Source organism: Phocoena sinus, chromosome X (assembly GCF_008692025.1).
Source record: "Phocoena sinus isolate mPhoSin1 chromosome X, mPhoSin1.pri, whole genome shotgun sequence".
Taxonomy (NCBI): domain Eukaryota; kingdom Metazoa; phylum Chordata; class Mammalia; order Artiodactyla; family Phocoenidae; genus Phocoena; species Phocoena sinus.
The window spans coordinates 81,915,359-81,932,474 of record NC_045784.1 but is presented as its reverse complement, the minus strand read 5'-3'; the positions used below and the strand labels follow the sequence as shown (position 1 = coordinate 81,932,474).

The window sequence follows — 17,116 nt, the reverse complement described above, 5'->3', positions numbered from 1 at the left end:
CTACATGCCTTCTTGAAAGCAGGAAACATACCTGCATCTTACTTTATAGGTGTCCTAACATTTAGAATATCATCTTTCATGGAGTATACAAGTATCTTCAAATTCTATTAGTTGCTTCTTTCTCTCTTATACCTAAGTGAAAAATGTAGGGATTTGTTTAATCCCAAACATCTGGATACTCCTAGAATAATGAAGTACAAGCCTCCTGCTTCTTCCATAGGCACTTACTACATGAATGCATCTTTTTTCTTTCAGTCTTAAAAAAAAATATATGAAAACAACAACAACAAAAAACCAACTTAGATAAAATGAAGTTGGGCAAAAGCAGACTGTGGTTGTTTACAAAGAATATTTTCCTTTGGGGAAATAATTTATCTCACATTTGTGAGGTTTAGAGCAGAATGACCAATGACACCTTGTATGTTATTTCTTCATTTTACAAAGCATGTTCAAAGTCATTACTATACCTAGTCCTAATAAAAACATATGTGAGGTGGGCAAGGGAAGTATTTTCATTTCAGTTTTACAAGTGAGGAAACAGAGTGTCTTTCCTACGTTTGCAAAGACCAAGGCTAACACTTAGGTCTATTGATACTCATCCACATGTCTTTTCATTCAAATGGATTAATAAAAATGCTTTGCATTTGTACAGAACATTAAAGTTCAAAAGTACTTTTATATATATGAGGCAAATAAAGTGGACAGAGTACTTCTCAACAGTGTGCAAAATGAAATTGGATCTCTTTAGGTTTTGAGTCAGGACCATAATACAGAAATCTGGAGATGAGTAATCAGTGTTGCCATGCACAAAGTCGATAATGCCTTAGCTGATATAAAAAAGCCACTTACTAAATGTTTGCTTTTGATAAGGTAAAGAGGAGTTGGTACCTTCACCCCTTGGAACCATTTTCAACTAAGTTACTCATGACTCTTCTTACCCAGACAACATCAACTGGTGACTAGGTCATATTCTCCTTTTCACTAATGATCTTGGGAAAGCTTTTCTATAGTTTCTTTTTAAATTTTTTCATTCATTTTCAATTCTCACCACTGTTGAGTGCCTTAGCTTTAAATGAGTAGATGAGATGTAATCCTCTCAAATTGATTGTAATTTTAAATGCTTGTCTTATGAGGTATGTGTGTATATGTATGTGTATGGATATATATATCCATCATTAAGATTCAACTGAAAAATTTCAGTGATGTTTTTTATGTATTTCTTTCCATTTCTAACTTCAGTAATGAATTGGGACAATGTAGTAGGTAATTATCCTATTTTACCTTTGCAACACAAAGGACAGTATCATTACATGTTTATTAAACATATTGACTTGCTTTCTTGCATTTTTTTGTTTTCACTTCCCATACCTCAAAGTTTAAAACCAGAAGAAAGGAACAGGGAACGTTCAAGGAAAAGCTAAGTTTACTTGCTATAATTTTCAAAAGTTATATCTCAGAGAGCCTAACTAGAAATAATTGAACAGACATCTAATATAGAAAAAGATACTGGTGTATTTACCTACATTTCTCAAATAATACCTGATTGAGATTTTGCTGCAAGAGTATATTTACTGACTAGTTATACTAACGTCACCATCATTGCCTATAAACTGTGTGTATTTAACATACTATGCGTGCCTTCAATAATTGAAAATAAAAGTTTTAGTAAATTTGAAATCAAAGCAAAAGGAAACAAACTCATATTCATTGCTACAATATCCAATTTAAGCTCTTGTGAATACCAAAATGGCTGTAAATCATATCTCTATCTATGTATAGATACATGTATATGCTACATGTTTTCTAGTATACATGCATACACAAAACCATAACCACATTGGGTCATTTAGTTTTTCAAACTTCTTTTTTTACATCATTTCTACTCAGTATGAATAAATCCCATAGAAAGGTTTTTAGTCTCTTAAAATTTAGCTTCTGGTAGAAATGAGAATTTGTAAGGTTGAGGGTACATTAACTCTTTCAGATGACTTATGTCCCGTTTTATGTTCTGAAAAAGACAATTTCTCAGATGAGTCTCTAGTGGTCTGAAAGGGTTTATGTACCCTTTAACCAAGCAGTATGCTCTTCTCTCACCATTAGCATCACGCACCAAATGTCCATCAATTCCCTAAACAAAGTTTGAAAAATGGAGCTCATGGTAATTTCAGGCTGAAGTTCAAACAAGCAAGACTCTTCAAATAAAAAATTTTTGAACTGACTGATCTGAAAAACCATATGCTCCATTGAGACAGTTTCTTAGAATGTGATTTCCAAGAGCCAAAGAGATAATTCTTAATACCTGCATTTAAAATCAAAATATATAAAGGAATAACAGTGGAAACATGTTATACCCCTTTCTTTTGTCAAACTGAAGTTATGCCAGCATCACAAGCCAATGTTTTCTATTTACTTGCCAGAATGTTGTTTAATATTAATCATTATGCAATGACCTCTAACATATTAAATAACCATTTATTAAGACAACTTTCTGTAAAGCATTGTGCTAGGCTTGTTGTACTCAAAAGATTTTATAACCCAGTGTTCAAAACACACATGCACATAAGCAGAGTACAGGCAAGTCAGCGGGTACGATAATCAAAATATTAAAATGTTATGAGAACACAGGGGACAAGGAAATTAATTTTGATTGCTATGATTAAGGAAGACTTTGTGGAAGACATGAGCAGCTAATTTTTAAATTAGTTTACAAACCTTTCAAAAAGAATTTTTTTTTTCTTCTGAAGCAACACATTATTTCACAGTGAACAAATGTGGAATTCATCTCAGATTTACAAAGCTTTCTGACCCTAGAGGCAGCACAATACCATGGTTACAAGCACAAGGCTTGGAGTCTGAAGGACCAAGACTTACTTGAATCCTGGCCCTCATTAACCAGACTTGTAACATACATGATCTCACACACGTGTTTGAACCTTTGAACCTCTATAGCCTCAATTCTCACATATTTGAAATGGGGTTAATCATAGTACTTCCCCTATAGTATTGCATTGGAGATCACTTGAGATTATACAGACACCTATATATTCTTAGCACTGTGACGGGCACATGACATTCACTAAACAGTTGCTATTATTACTATTATATTATCATTTTTATTTTTATTATTATAGATGATCATACCTTCTACTGCAAATTACTGCACAAATAATGGAAGTTAAAAAAAAAAGAAAACTTGCTTTCACTGCAGAGGACCTGGGTTCAATCCCTGGCTGGGGAAGTAAGATCCTACAAAGCATGCACAGTGGCCAAAAAAAAAAAAAAAAAATCTTCCAATACCATTATGAAGAGTGTATATTTCAAAGAATGCTAACAATCTTCCTTTTTTAAAAAAGCAACATTTTCCCCCATGTGATTTTCAAAAACTATTTGCTTTTCAATGTATGCATTTTCTCTATTACTGCTCCCATATGCTCACTGTCTCTTTTCTTCCTTTCCTTTCCTTTCCTTTCCTTCTTTCCTCTTCCTCCCTCCCTCCTTCCTTCCTTCTTTCCCTTTCCTTTCCTTCTTTGTCCTCCCTCCCTCCCTCCCTTCCTTCCTTCAATCCTGGACCCTCTCTCCTTGAGCAGTCTCATTTAAAAATGTTTTGCTTTGAACTTCCTAATTTTCTGAGTTTGAGACGGGCAGGCAATTAAAGGTAATGAGAGAGAGTCCGAGCCACTAAACTTCCCTCCAGCCTAACCTAAACCTCTCGACTTTTCAGCAGCTAGAAAACAGCCTGGATTAGTACATTCATACCAGAGAGAAAAAAAACCCAAAAAACAAAAAAAACTTGCTCTTGAGGTTTCTGTTTTGTTTTTGTTTTGTCTATTTTTTATATGGCATGTTCTCAAAGGTGATTAATATTACTGAGGTTGAACACTAACCCTGTGAGTTTTTCATCTTTTCAAAAATTATTCACTTAATAAAGAATAGTGGGAGAAAAATCAATGTAATTGCAGTACAGTAGAGACCCCGAATCTGTTCTGAATTGTCTCTGGTCAGGGCAATGTGCTTCCTCCGGAACTTGATTTTTAACCACTTCAAATGACTCTCCCTCCCACTATGAGAAACTCCCAGGTGTTGATAGTTAGCTACAGGGTGTTAATGTCATTAACTTTCTGTCAGCAACTTTTGTCAATGTGTTAATGGTGCCCCTGCTGCTCAGTCCTCCCTGCCCTCCAGTTGGTGAGATGATTTAGCCAGCAGTCAATCAAAAAGCTAAGCTGATTTGCAGCAATAGACAGCTCTGCCATTGACAAAATCTATGTAAGTAAATGTAAGAAATTTGTCAACAGGATATAAGCAGTAAGGTCAACACTGTGGATAACGTGTTTTGTAGACAGTTTAAGATGTTAAGAATGGACCACAACGCATATTCTAAAGTCTAAGAAGCCCTCTTTTAAGAATGTTTTTTCCTGTTGGAAAAAGCAAGGAGCAGTAAGTAAAAGTGATGCTTAGATTTAAAAGAAAGAAAGAAAAACTGTTTCATAGTCACATGATTGGTCAAAAGACAAAAGCTGAAAAAATCAGAATCCACATATAATGTCAAGTCCATGAGAACAAGCCTCAGGGAATTCCCTGGTGGTCCAGTGGTTAGGACTCCTCATTTTCACTGCCTAGGGCCCAGGTTCAATTCCTGGTCAAGGAACTAGGATCCCACAAGCTGCGTGGTGTGGCCAAAACAAAACAAAACAAAACAAGAATGAGCCTCAGGATTGGCACGCAGACCACTCACAGTGCTCCCTCTCACCCTTCCTTAGCATGGGTTATTTTTCAAAACTTTGAAACCGGATGTGATTTTGAACCTCACCCTACCAATTTTTGCAATAGGTGCCAAACACAGACAGAGACTACAGAGTTCCTGGTAACCTTAAAAGATAAAAAGAGATGACCCCTCGAAATTAATGAATTTAAAACAAGGGGCCTATGACAAATAACTTTATGGGTTGTTATCCTGAGACAATCTGAGCTCACTACAATGACAAAGGGACAACTGTGATCAATTTCATCACCAGATATGGAAAATACTCTTCATTTAATGAATAGGACCATTTTTTAAAAGCTCAAGTATGTAAAATTAGGCAGTGTCTGATACATAGTAAACATTCAATTAACGAGTGAATATTATCATCATTTTTATAACTTACCAAAAAAGGAATATAGATTCTATTTGAATTCACTGTACAAATAATTGAACTTAAAACTTCCCCAATATTATTATGATGAGCATACTGGAATGAAGAATACAAAGAACTTTGCTTTTAAAAAAAATCAGAATAATAGCAAATTCCCACACATGGTATCCAGATTTTTGAACCATGTGTGTTTCAATATATATGGTGCTATTGTATCCATTATAGACCATCCCCTTTCATCCTAGAACCTCTCTACTATGATTTATGAGAGAATTTTCTCCATTTCTCCCTGTTTTGTAGTCTTACAAAATTAATATTGCTTATTTTACTCTTTCCATTTTTTTTTTTTTTTTGAGTTGGAACAAGCAACCAGTTTGGGGTAGAGAAAGGGAAGCAGAGGTGACAAGCTTCATTCAAAAGCCACTGACTATTGCTTAGGAGGCAGAAAATAGCCTGGGCCACTCCATTCATAGGAGAGGTATCATTCTCTTTTCTTTGGTTAATTTTTTTGACATTTACTTTTAAAAGGTGTGGATTATCTTTTCTAAAACTGATTACACTTTACATGCTCTGAAAAGGTGATTCAATGTGACTCAAGTTCCTGTGAAAATTTATATGAAGAAAAGTTTTATAACTACAAGCACAGCCTACTACTCTTTCAACAATATCCCCTTTGATGTGTTAAGTCAAAGTAGGATCTTGGACCAGATGATCTCCATTGTCTCTATAGCTATAATATTCTGTGATTCAATATACACTTACTGAGCGCCTTCATGTCGCTAGGTGCTGTGCATTGGGATGGGCATATAGAAATTAACACACTAGACCTGATCTTGGTCACTGGGTCAGCAAGACAGAGAAGTAGGTAAATGCCAGACTGTCAGCAACTTGTGGTCAAATCTTCTATCTCATGCACTGTTGAATTTCCATGGCCTGTCAATGCCGAGCATATTATGAGTTCAGTCAATACTGCGAAAGAGTAAGGGTGAACATAGGATGCTATGGGACTTAGCCCAACCTGGAGATTTGGTGAAGATTCAACCTGCATATTCACTTGCCCTTGGCCATCATGCCACTGCTGCTAACTATAGCACTGATGCCCTTCTGAAAGCCCAGAGGAGTGTCACTGCTATTCAGTTTTTGAACTCACAGTCCTTATAGAGAGATTACTGTTTAAGTAGGTAAGGTTACTTTCAAGGGGAAACTACCCCCATACTTGTGCCCATAGTTATTCAATTTAAAAGGCCAGTGCCTGAAGCAAAAGAATTTATTGGCAGGGGACAGAAACATTGGAAAGATCATCCAGTACAAAGAATCCTATACTAGAAATAGGATCATGGCTCTAATTTTAAAACAGAATCAAGTATCCCACAAGAAAATATCCCTCTCTTTTGGAATTGCCAGAAGAGTAGAAAAAATATTAAGGAGGCACCAGAATTCATATATCATAGGATGATTAAACATTTTGTTTGCCATTTTCTAGAAGATACAAACTCTCACTTGGTGTCCAAAGAGTCTCCCGAAGCAAGAATAATTTGAGCCACAGTTCTATCACTGTAATTTATTAATTTGGAGTTTTTAGACAACTCAACACAATAGTCTAACTTTTTCTCTAAAATAAATTGCTGTGTATTTTATTTTGCCTTTTAAAATATGATATGCAAAGTAACAGCCCCATACATTTTAATACAGTTTTCAATCCCCTTGTGGACAAACAGTCACGCTTTAGTGTCACTTAAATGAAGAATAACCATTCATCTGTAACATACAGATACAGAAGGCTCTGGATTTTCATTTTAAAGCGCTTAATTACCTGCATAAAGAGAGAAATAAAATAGAGTCCAGGCCAAGTTCATGAGGGTTTGAAATTACTTTTCTTTTTCTAAATGAGCAACAAAGACCCCACAATGTTGTACGCTGTCGTGTGGCCACAAGCCAACTGTAGAAGAAAATGTTAAAAAGAACAAGGTAATCAGGAATTAAATTCAAGTATGTGAGGCAAGAATCAAAATCAAAAGTTGAAAAATGTAGGTGGTGCTTCCAGCCACAGGACAATATAACAAATTTGAAAGAAAAATCTAATCAGCAACAAAGTTAAATCTTCACATTAAATACCCTGATGTGGACAGGTACGTAATCCAAAGTTATTTTTGAGTATTTCCTGCCTCTAGTCACCCACAAACTTATGTTCCCAATATTCCTATTTCTATAACTACTCACCATCACTAAAGGACCACACAAAATACAGTATTAATTCATGAACCAAAGAGTGAAAATAAAAATTGTTTTTCACATAAACCTAAATTGCCATTCTCAAGTAATTCAAGCTCAGGACCATAACTTCCAAGTTGGGCAGGAAAGAAAGCATATATCAGAGAAGAAAAAGGCAATAGATTTAACCTTGAAACAAGGTGACTGCCATATAGTTGTTGAAGGAATTTACTTATTATCAGATAAAGAATTTACAGTATTTATTCCCTCTTGAGGTATAAAACGGTGAATCAATGTGCAGTTCAAGATATTTATTTAAACCCAGAAGAGTAGGATATGGCTTTAACTTTTGAAAACCAAAATAGAAAAAAAAAAAATCAGCTCTAATGTAGTTTATCTTTAGACAACAGATTTAACATTAAACAATTCAAGCTAAATATCATTTCTCAAGTTTTCCTTTCATATATTTCTGTAATTTATATGAATATACTATATGTAAAATAGGGATTTAAAAGCATTTAGGTAGCAGGCAATGCCTAACGTTATACAGATAGCTATTACAATTTACTTAAATACATAATCTACTGATCAATTAATCTATCTGTCCATGCATGCATCCATTTTTTTCTTCATAACCTTTCAGTCTACTGATACCAGTTATCCTCTGATTGCCCTTGAAAATGCACATATCGCCTCAGAAAATACCTGCACACACACACAAAAAGAAAAAAACCTCTGAGCAAAAAAATTCTTCTGTTGATCATTTCCTTTAAACAATAAGGAGATTCTTTGTTCTGTTTTAGGTCACATCAAGCCTCAAAAGACTTACCTTGCATATCTTGTGGGCCTTCAAATGAAATTTGTCTTTGAGAAATGGCATTTTTTCTTATACAGTTGTTCCCTTGCCTACTCTACGATTCAAAACGTCATGAACTAAAATTTATGCTGGTAATATAAAAACAGCCTATATACAAATTCATCCAAACTGTGAATAGAATGGTAAGTTTAGAACTAACCACAAGGTAAATAGGTATATGGACAGACAAACACACACACAGAAACTAACAAATAAACAAAATGCTTAAATAAATAAAGGATATCGTCAGCTTTTCCACAAACTTATCACGTTGATTTTCTGTTTTGGGAAATTGCTTGATGTCACGTTCCAGATGAACAATTTGTTGTTCCATTGCTGCAAGGTTGCTCTTGAGAATTTGAGCTGAAACTAAAGAACAACGTGCAAAGTGTTCAGAACATTTCTTTTACAACTAAAAGAAAACAGTATCAGTTCAAGTATTTTTTTAATGTGGAGAATAGTTCCATGAACTCAACTCACATTTTTCTGAATTACTACTCATAAAAATTCTACTCTCCATGAAATAAGTGAAAATGTGTAATATAATATACCAAATCATCATGTTTAATATGGCAACGCCATCATTTTATTCAGCCATTAGCTCAAATGAATCCATTTCTATTTAAATTTATTGATGGAATTCCTAATATTTCATTCTTTAAAATCTAATTTGAAGATTAAAGAGAAACTAACATTCAAAGAGATCCTATCTTATTAATGCGTGATGTTGGCTATATAAATGATTTAAAGTTAAATTACATAAAAGGATCAAATATTTTTCTCTTGTTGAAAGATCCTGATTTTTATAAACCAATATCTATGGTAAAAGTTCTTGACTTTAGTATTTTTCATACTCATAGAGAAATGATAAATAACTGTTGATACAGAGAATTTAGAGCAAACCAGAGCAAACACGTGTGTGCATACACACCCACAAAGCTTCAGTGAGCCCTCAAACACTATCATTAGTTGCTTTAATTACCCCTAACATTCTCTGCACTTTTCTTTTTCTCTCCTCATTGACAACCAATAATCTTAAGTATTGTATTCAAACTACTCTTAAATACATGCACACTTTCCAGATCTCTCACGATGCTTTCTTTTCACAGAGGTACTAGTTTATAGATAACCTATTACTCTATGACCGCCAATTTTGTATGAAGACACTTCTATCAATATCAACGGCATTTGGCAGGGTTCTAGTTGAAAAGGTAAGGTAACTATTAGAATTTGAGAGGTAGCCCGTTACACTGATTTTTTTTTTTTTTTTTTTTTTTTTGCGGTACGCGGGCCTCTCACTGTTGTGGCCTCTCCCGTTGCGGAGCACAGGCTCCGGACGCACAGGCTCAGCGGCCATGGCTCACGCGCCCAGCCACTTTGTGGCATGTGGGATCTTCCCGGACCGGGGCACGAACCCGTGTCCCCTGCATCGGCAGGCGGACTCTCAACCACTGCGCCACCAGGGAAGCCCCCATGACATTGATTTTTAAATCCAGGTCTCTGAAACAGTTCTTTTCATTAAAGGACCATGAAACAGAAATAGAATAATATTACAATTCTTTTTTTTTTTTAAGTAAATTTCAGTCTCATTCAGAGGCATATCAGAATTACAATGAAAAATTCAAGAGACTGACAAAAATCCATCCCCTGGCAAATTTCAGCCAAAGTCTTCTGATACAAATTCATCACACTGACATGTACACCTTTATAACTCAATGAGGAGAAATCGCTTAAATATACCTGGAAGTTCAAGAGACTGAAAATCAAACACCAACACTAAAGACAAATTATTTTTTTTTTTCCTATTACTCTGTCAGTTCAAATAGCTATGTCCAATTTAGTTCCATTTGTTTAGATCTGACAAGCTTGGAAATTATTCTTTATCGGAGAAGTCGAAGAGAGTTTTGTCCTGCCATAAATGTGCTAATGGCTCAGCAATCATTGCTTGCTTTATTTAAAGGACGAGTTTGCTGTGGAGGTAACCATTCTCTCTGGCTTTAAAGCTGAACTTTTTCTCTTGGGTTTTTCCAGGAGATTCTTGCTAATTATTCAAAGGGTTTCTCCTTTCCCACTTGCTTGACTGAAAAACTGAAGATATGAAGTTGACAAGTTGTTTATGTCGTATAGGCTACACAGAAGAAATAAACTCATGACAACTTTCTGCAATAAACAAAATGTGCCCATAGGCGAGGTTTAAGTCACAATAGTAATCCTCCTGAGAAAAGCAATAGTAATTCCAGTAGTAAAAAAGGGGGTGATCATGAGGATCCTTCTGATTGTTCAACAGAGTAATAACAGCCTAATCAAGTTGCTATGCACACAAAAGTCTAGATAACTCAAATAACGAGACATTCTTTTTAATCCACTAAAATTGCTTTTACCCTAAAGTTGAATTTTGAATAAAACAATGTTTTCGAGACATCTGTCCTCCTCAGTTCCACCTGTCAAATCCTTAGTCCTCTGTAAATCCCTCTAGAGCTCTAGTCCAAATTCTCTACCATTTAGAGACACTTCTATTTGTTTAAGTGATCTTCCACACACCACCTTCTGCTTTAAGTGAGAATTTTTTTTCATTTTTTGTATATAGAGTCTCTGCTATAAAACCTCCTGCTACTTAATGGTAAGATCCCTACCTAGTACTTGGCTTTTCCCTCAGTACTTATCACACATGGTACTCAGTAAATGTTTGTTGAATGAATATGTATATTTCAAGAAATTTTGATTCAGATTTAAATGTTTTCCCACTTCTGCAACTGGATGTGCATGTAGAAGTTAGATACAACCGAAGTGATTGGAAGTTAGCATATCAATTATTATGTGAGTATGAAAGGAAGCAGGAAGTTGAAGGAGATGCTTAGACACAGGGGAAAGTGAGAAACAGAGATAAGGAAAAGAAGTAAGGGACACCTTTCCTTTTTTTCAGCTTCTCTATTCTCCCTCTCTAATAATTTATTAACATTATGAATGAACGAAAGAAAATAAAGTACTGGAGATGTAAGAAACCAAGGATGTTAGCCCACATGCAAACTTATGGCTGCATTAAAAGTGCCCTGCACTTTGTTTAACGCTTTGTTGCCACCGTTTTGAAAGTCTTAGTAATTTTTAAAATGGGGCTCTGCAATTTAATTTTGCACTAGGTCCCCCTAAACATGTAGTCAGTCCTGGTCTCCATGTAAGACAAATAAAGCAACTCCAACTTGGAAGAGTTGGTTAAAAGGGCTGGGAATTTCACCTGCTGGCTCCTTCTCATTTCTTATTCTCTCACTGGTGGAATTCTATTTCAGGGGGTGTTAATCTACGGTGTTGCATAAACTAGACCCACAACAGGGGTTTCACTCTATCCCTAAGTGGCTTACTTCATTTCTGACAGTTGATATAATTAGAAAAATTTTATTTGCTTATAATCGAAACCAGCCTACTTGAACTCTTCTTACCCATTAGTCCTCATTTTGCCTTAAATCAACACTGCTCAAGTCTACTCCCTATTTTACAGGAAAGGTGTCACTTGCATCTTCTTAATCTGCCCAGCTTACAAACACCTGGTTCCTTCAACTAGTCCTCCTAAGGTATAAGGGTTAGTCATTACTTATGCTTCTAAGTAATAACTAACATTTACTGAGTACTTACTATGTGCTAGATATTATTTTAATTAGTTTTATGTATTAACTCTCACAAAAACTCTATGAGGTATATACTACTCTCAAGAAGGGGTATCATATGAGCTAAGTGATGTCTTGTCAGGAAATTGTAAATGTAAAGCAGTGTCTCTACTTCTGGAAGGCCAACAACTTGAAATAAAATCTGGGAAAAGGGGTGGGAGGATAGATAAATTAGGAGGTTGGGACTAACATATACACACTACTATATATAAAATAGATCACCAACAAGGACCTACTGTATAGCACAGGGAACTATACTCAGTATCTTGTAATAACCTATAAGGGAAAAGAACCTGAAAAAGTATATATATATATATGTGTATGTGTGTGTGTGTGTGTGTGTGTGTGTGTAACTGAATCGCTGTGCTCTACACCTGAAACTAACACGATACTGTAAATCAACTATACTTCAATTAAAAATTTTTTTTAAATCTGTACTCATTGGCACAAGGGTATGCCACCTATACTTGGGGACAGGAGTCAGGGTCGACCTAGATTCTAACCTCTACCATATTCACTAATAGTTGGGTTACTTTGAGCCAGTCGCTTAGCCTCTCTGGGTCTTCATTTCCCAATTTGAAAAATAAAGATAATGATACCTTCCTTAAATGGTAGCCATTCAAGTTAAATAATTTGATTAATATAAAGTTTCTATCATTATAACAAGTACATAATAGGTAATCTATAAATATTCGTTTCATATTCTACTATCCTTCCCACTATATTCTACCAACAGACAAATTCTTACTGTAAACGTGCCACCAAAAACCAAACAACAATTTAGATGTAATCTGAACAAAAAAAGCAGTCATTCCTTACCTGCTACCTCACTGCGGCCTGATTTAATATCGGTCTTCTTTCTAATCACGGGAACTAAACTTAGATTGGGTTCTCTGTTTGTAGGTTTTACAGGGTACGTGGAATTTTACGTCTGGGAGGCAGTGACAGTTATACTAATGAATAGCCAATTTGTTAGAGATACTAGCAAGTTCCAAATTTAAAGAATATTTCTGGGGGGCTCCCTGGTGGCACAGTGGTTGAGAGTCTGCCTGCCGATGCAGGGGACACGGGTTCGTGCCCCGGTCCGGGAAGATCCCACATGCCACGGAGCGGCTGGGCCCGTGAGCCATGGCCGCTGAGCCTGCGCGTCCGGAGCCTGTGCTCCGCGACAGGAGAGGCCACAGCAGTGAGAGGCCTGCGTACCACAAAAAAGAATATTTCTGGAAATTAAAATCTGCGCAGTAGTATTTCTTTGGAGACATTTACAAGTTAGTTACTTTGATTTTCTAGACATGTCTAAACCATAAGAAATTTTTTGTAAGTGTTATAAAGAATTAACATGTGTTTACCTGCCTGATTATTTGCCTTGAATACATTTGTTTTAATCTTAAGAGTTAGGAGACAATTTGATTATGTAACTAGTTAGATCCTAGCCTACATTTCTTCTAATATGTCTTCAGGGTGTGTGTGTGCGTGCGTGCGTGCGTGTGTGTGTGTGAGAGAGGGAGAGAAAGAAAGACTGAAATATATACATATATATATATATATATATATATATATATATATATATATATTTACTGGAGGTGGTAGGGAGATGTAGGGCAGCTGGAGTTCCAAGAACATTTAAATAGCAGAGTAGGTTAGAAATGCTTGTCTACTGCATAGCCCCCACCTCAGGGTTTATTTTTGTGCCTGTCATTATATTAGTTCACTAATATAAATTAAGGAGTCTTTAGTGACAGGGCAAACATTTTCTATCTGAGTAAATTTCCACTACAAGCATTTTCAATGACTGATTAGTCAGTCTGGTGGCACTTTAACTTTTTTCACTAATTTCATTTTTTACATCTGCTACTGAATCTGAATTATAACACTAAAAAATTAAATCATAGCTACCAGGTTCTTTATTATAGCTTTCTTTCTTATACTCCATAAATAACCTTTTAAGCTCAGTACACTCTCTTGAGTTATACGTTAGGGAGAAACCTTCTCCACGAATCTTATTTATCTGCTTACTTCAGTTGAAAAATATACATATAGTACTTCTTTGCTGGCTTCAAGCAAACATATGAGAGTGGCCTGATCTTCATTCAAAACATTTGAAATGACAGACTTGCTCCAATTCATAATTTGGAGAAAAGTAAAGTGTAAGAAAAATATTTTAAATGAGATTTTTATATGGAAAGACTCTTCAATTGCATAGTACCTAAGAGAACTGATATGCATTTAAGGAAAAAAACAATCACAGTACTCTGGTGACATTCTCTAGACCATGTGCAGAATGTGTAATTTTATGTAAATATAAAAGCTTTTCCAGCAACTTGGGGAATTCTTTTCTCTGAATTAAATATTTCTATTAATTTTACCCATTGACAAAGTAACCCAGCACTTCTTGACATCTTTGCTCTAAGAAAGGCCAGGTAACAATTTACTCTTGTAAGTCTGTATGTGAATAGGCCCCAACCTGATTATAAGCACCCTGTAATTTTCTTTAACTGAATATATTTAGTTGAAGAATTACTGTCAGCCGAGCGGCATAACATTAAAGTGACTCATCCAGAAAGCACATGTATAAAAAAGAAAAGGGGGGCTTCCCTGGTGGCACAGTGGTTGAGAGTCCGCCTGCCGATGCAGGGGACGCGGGTTCGTGCCCCAGTCTGGGAGGATCCCACGTGCCGCGGAGCGGCTGGGCCCGTGAGCCATGGCCGGTGAGCCTGCGTGTCCGGACCCTGTGCTCCGCAACAGGAGAGGCCACAACAGTGAGAGGCCCGCGTACCGCAAAAAAAAAAAAAAAATCTTAATAAAAAAAAAAAAAAAAAAAAAAAAGAAAAGGACATTACAAGCAGCCCAAACAATAGGCACAGTTGTATTCTTTCTTAAGTACATTTATAAGTTAATAGTTTCATTTTGTGTGACTGCTATACATGAAAATGAAGCAAATGTGTTTATACAATAAAAATAGCAAAGGCTCAGTCAGCACTGTGGGCTTCTCAGGCCTTTAAAGAAAATAAGTGATAAATGGCACCCAAATAAGAAATTCCTCTAATTAAAAAAAAAAATCTGTTAGAGAATGACTCATTCTTAGGAGAATAAAAAATTGTTAAAAAGTCACCTTAACAGAAAACACAACTTAACTAGAGTCCTTACTAAATGAAATTTAAAAACGTATGTCCTCAATGTGTGTTCACAAGAGCCATTCATCACTTGCCCCTGGAACATGTGCCTTTGGTATAAGGTGCAGTTTTTCTCAATCGGATCCATAATACGGCCTGAACTGATGCTGAGAGCAGAGGAACATCCATAACAAAACATGAAAACTACTTTATAAACCATATACATGTTTAACTCGAAAAACTTCACTAAGTATGTTTCACTGTCTGGGTTCATACATTTGTACAAGATCTCAGCCTGTAAACCTCAGTCTGAATGCATTTTTTTAAAAAGAAAGAAGTGGAGCCTTCTAACAAAAAGAAAAGACAAAACAAACAAACAACCTTGCTAATAACTATGGAATGTATGGTGAAAGGATAGCCGGGGTAAAGGAGGAGAGAAGAAAAGTTTAAAACCCTCTGAATCATGATTTGCAACCCAAAATTCTGTAGCCTGACCACCGACCCACTAGCACTGGACAGCCAAGCTACCTGTGAAGCATCGAGTTCTTTCACCTGCTGTCTCTTCTCCAACTGTTATTCTGCCTGCAGCAAATAGTATGTGTGAGTTTTTAAATCAAAGACTAAAAAACAAACTAAAATCTCTTACTCTTGTTGACAGTCTTAGCTCAAGGCCAGGATTGGGAAGAACAGGTGCAAGCCGAAGCTTCTATAAAGCAATGCTAGATGTAGTCTTGTTGGAATAGTTTGCTCTCATTATGAAGAATCTTTTTTAAAGCTCATTTGTTTTTCTTATAGTAAAAGATCTCTCACTCACCCACATCTCAAACTGGAATAACTTTAATGGGTCAAGTCATGTCTTTATTTTTTATTTATTTTATTTTTTTGCGGTACGCGGGCCTCTCACTGCTGTGGCCTCTCCCGTTGCGGAGCACAGACTCCGGACGCACAGGCTCAGCGGCCATGGCTCACGGGCCCAGCCGCTCCACGGCATGTGGGATCTTCCCGGACCGGGGCACGAACCCGTGTCCCCTGCATCGGCAGGCGGACTCTCAACCACTGCGCCACCAGGGAAGCCCCCAAGTCATGTCTTTATTGAGTTGAGGCTGGGCTATACTGACTTGTCCTCCCTTGGAGATTTTATGTAAGTGGCTGGAATGGTATTCTCCTTAGCAAAAAAGCTTGCCAGAACCTTCAGATATTGATAAATCCTTTATGGCAATCCTATATTAAAGTCTTCACTTGTCAAGTCTATGTAATGTATCCTTCTTTTGCTTGTAATCAGAACACAAGTGGTAAAAAGGACCCTTATGAAAGGAGGCTACTTAATATTACCTATAACAGGAGGCCTTAAAACTAAATTAGTGAAATTATGGAAAAATATGTAAAATGTAGTCTTGTTGACTAAAGACTAGAAAGGACAAAAATCTTACAAAATCTGAAATTACATCTTTGTAAAATTTGGAATTTTGAGTCTATGTTTATGTATGCATTTAGTTTTGAGCTATAATAATTACTGAAAAAAATCACACAGAAAAAACATGTGAAAAACAACTATATTCAATGTTGCCAAAGTTGTGATAAACCAGCTGTGAGAAATGAGCACTGTTTTTTTTTTTTTTCATGTCAAAACAACTACCAGCTTCTTGAGAAAGCATTCACAAATGTTCTAATCCGAGGAACCATTTAATGGCAACTTTACTAACCCCTTTACTCCTGGTATATTATATCCTTAATAAGGTACGAAAAGATTATATTGATTGATAAACCACTTGAATACTTTCTTCCACGTGTTATTTGGCAAGAATTAAATACATGTAGGTAGTGTCATCATAAAGCTATAATGCGGGACTTCCCTGGTGGTCCAGTGGGTAAGACTCCATGCTCCGAATGCAGGGGTCCCGGGTTCGATCCCCGGTCGGGGAACTAGCTCTCACATGCATGCCACAGCTAAATAGTCTGCATGCTGGGCTTCCCTGGTGGCGCAGTGGTTAAGAATCCGCCTGCCAATGCAGGAGACACGGGTTCGAGCCCTGGGCCGGGAAGATCCCACATGCCGTGGAGCAACTAAGCCTAGGCACCACAACTACTGAACCTGCACTCTAGAGCCCATAAACTACAACTACCGAGCCCACTCGCCACAGC

At 36.4% G+C, this 17,116-nt stretch overlaps 1 protein-coding gene across 1 annotated transcript in view; it reads right to left on the bottom strand.

The window, feature by feature from the left end:
- Nucleotides 1-17,116, bottom strand: part of DIAPH2 (diaphanous related formin 2) — a 924,369-nt gene that overhangs the window by 319,654 nt on the left and 587,599 nt on the right. The window contains 1 exon segment of the mRNA XM_032619577.1: nt 8,447-8,571. Coding sequence (XP_032475468.1) covers nt 8,447-8,571 — 125 coding nt within the window.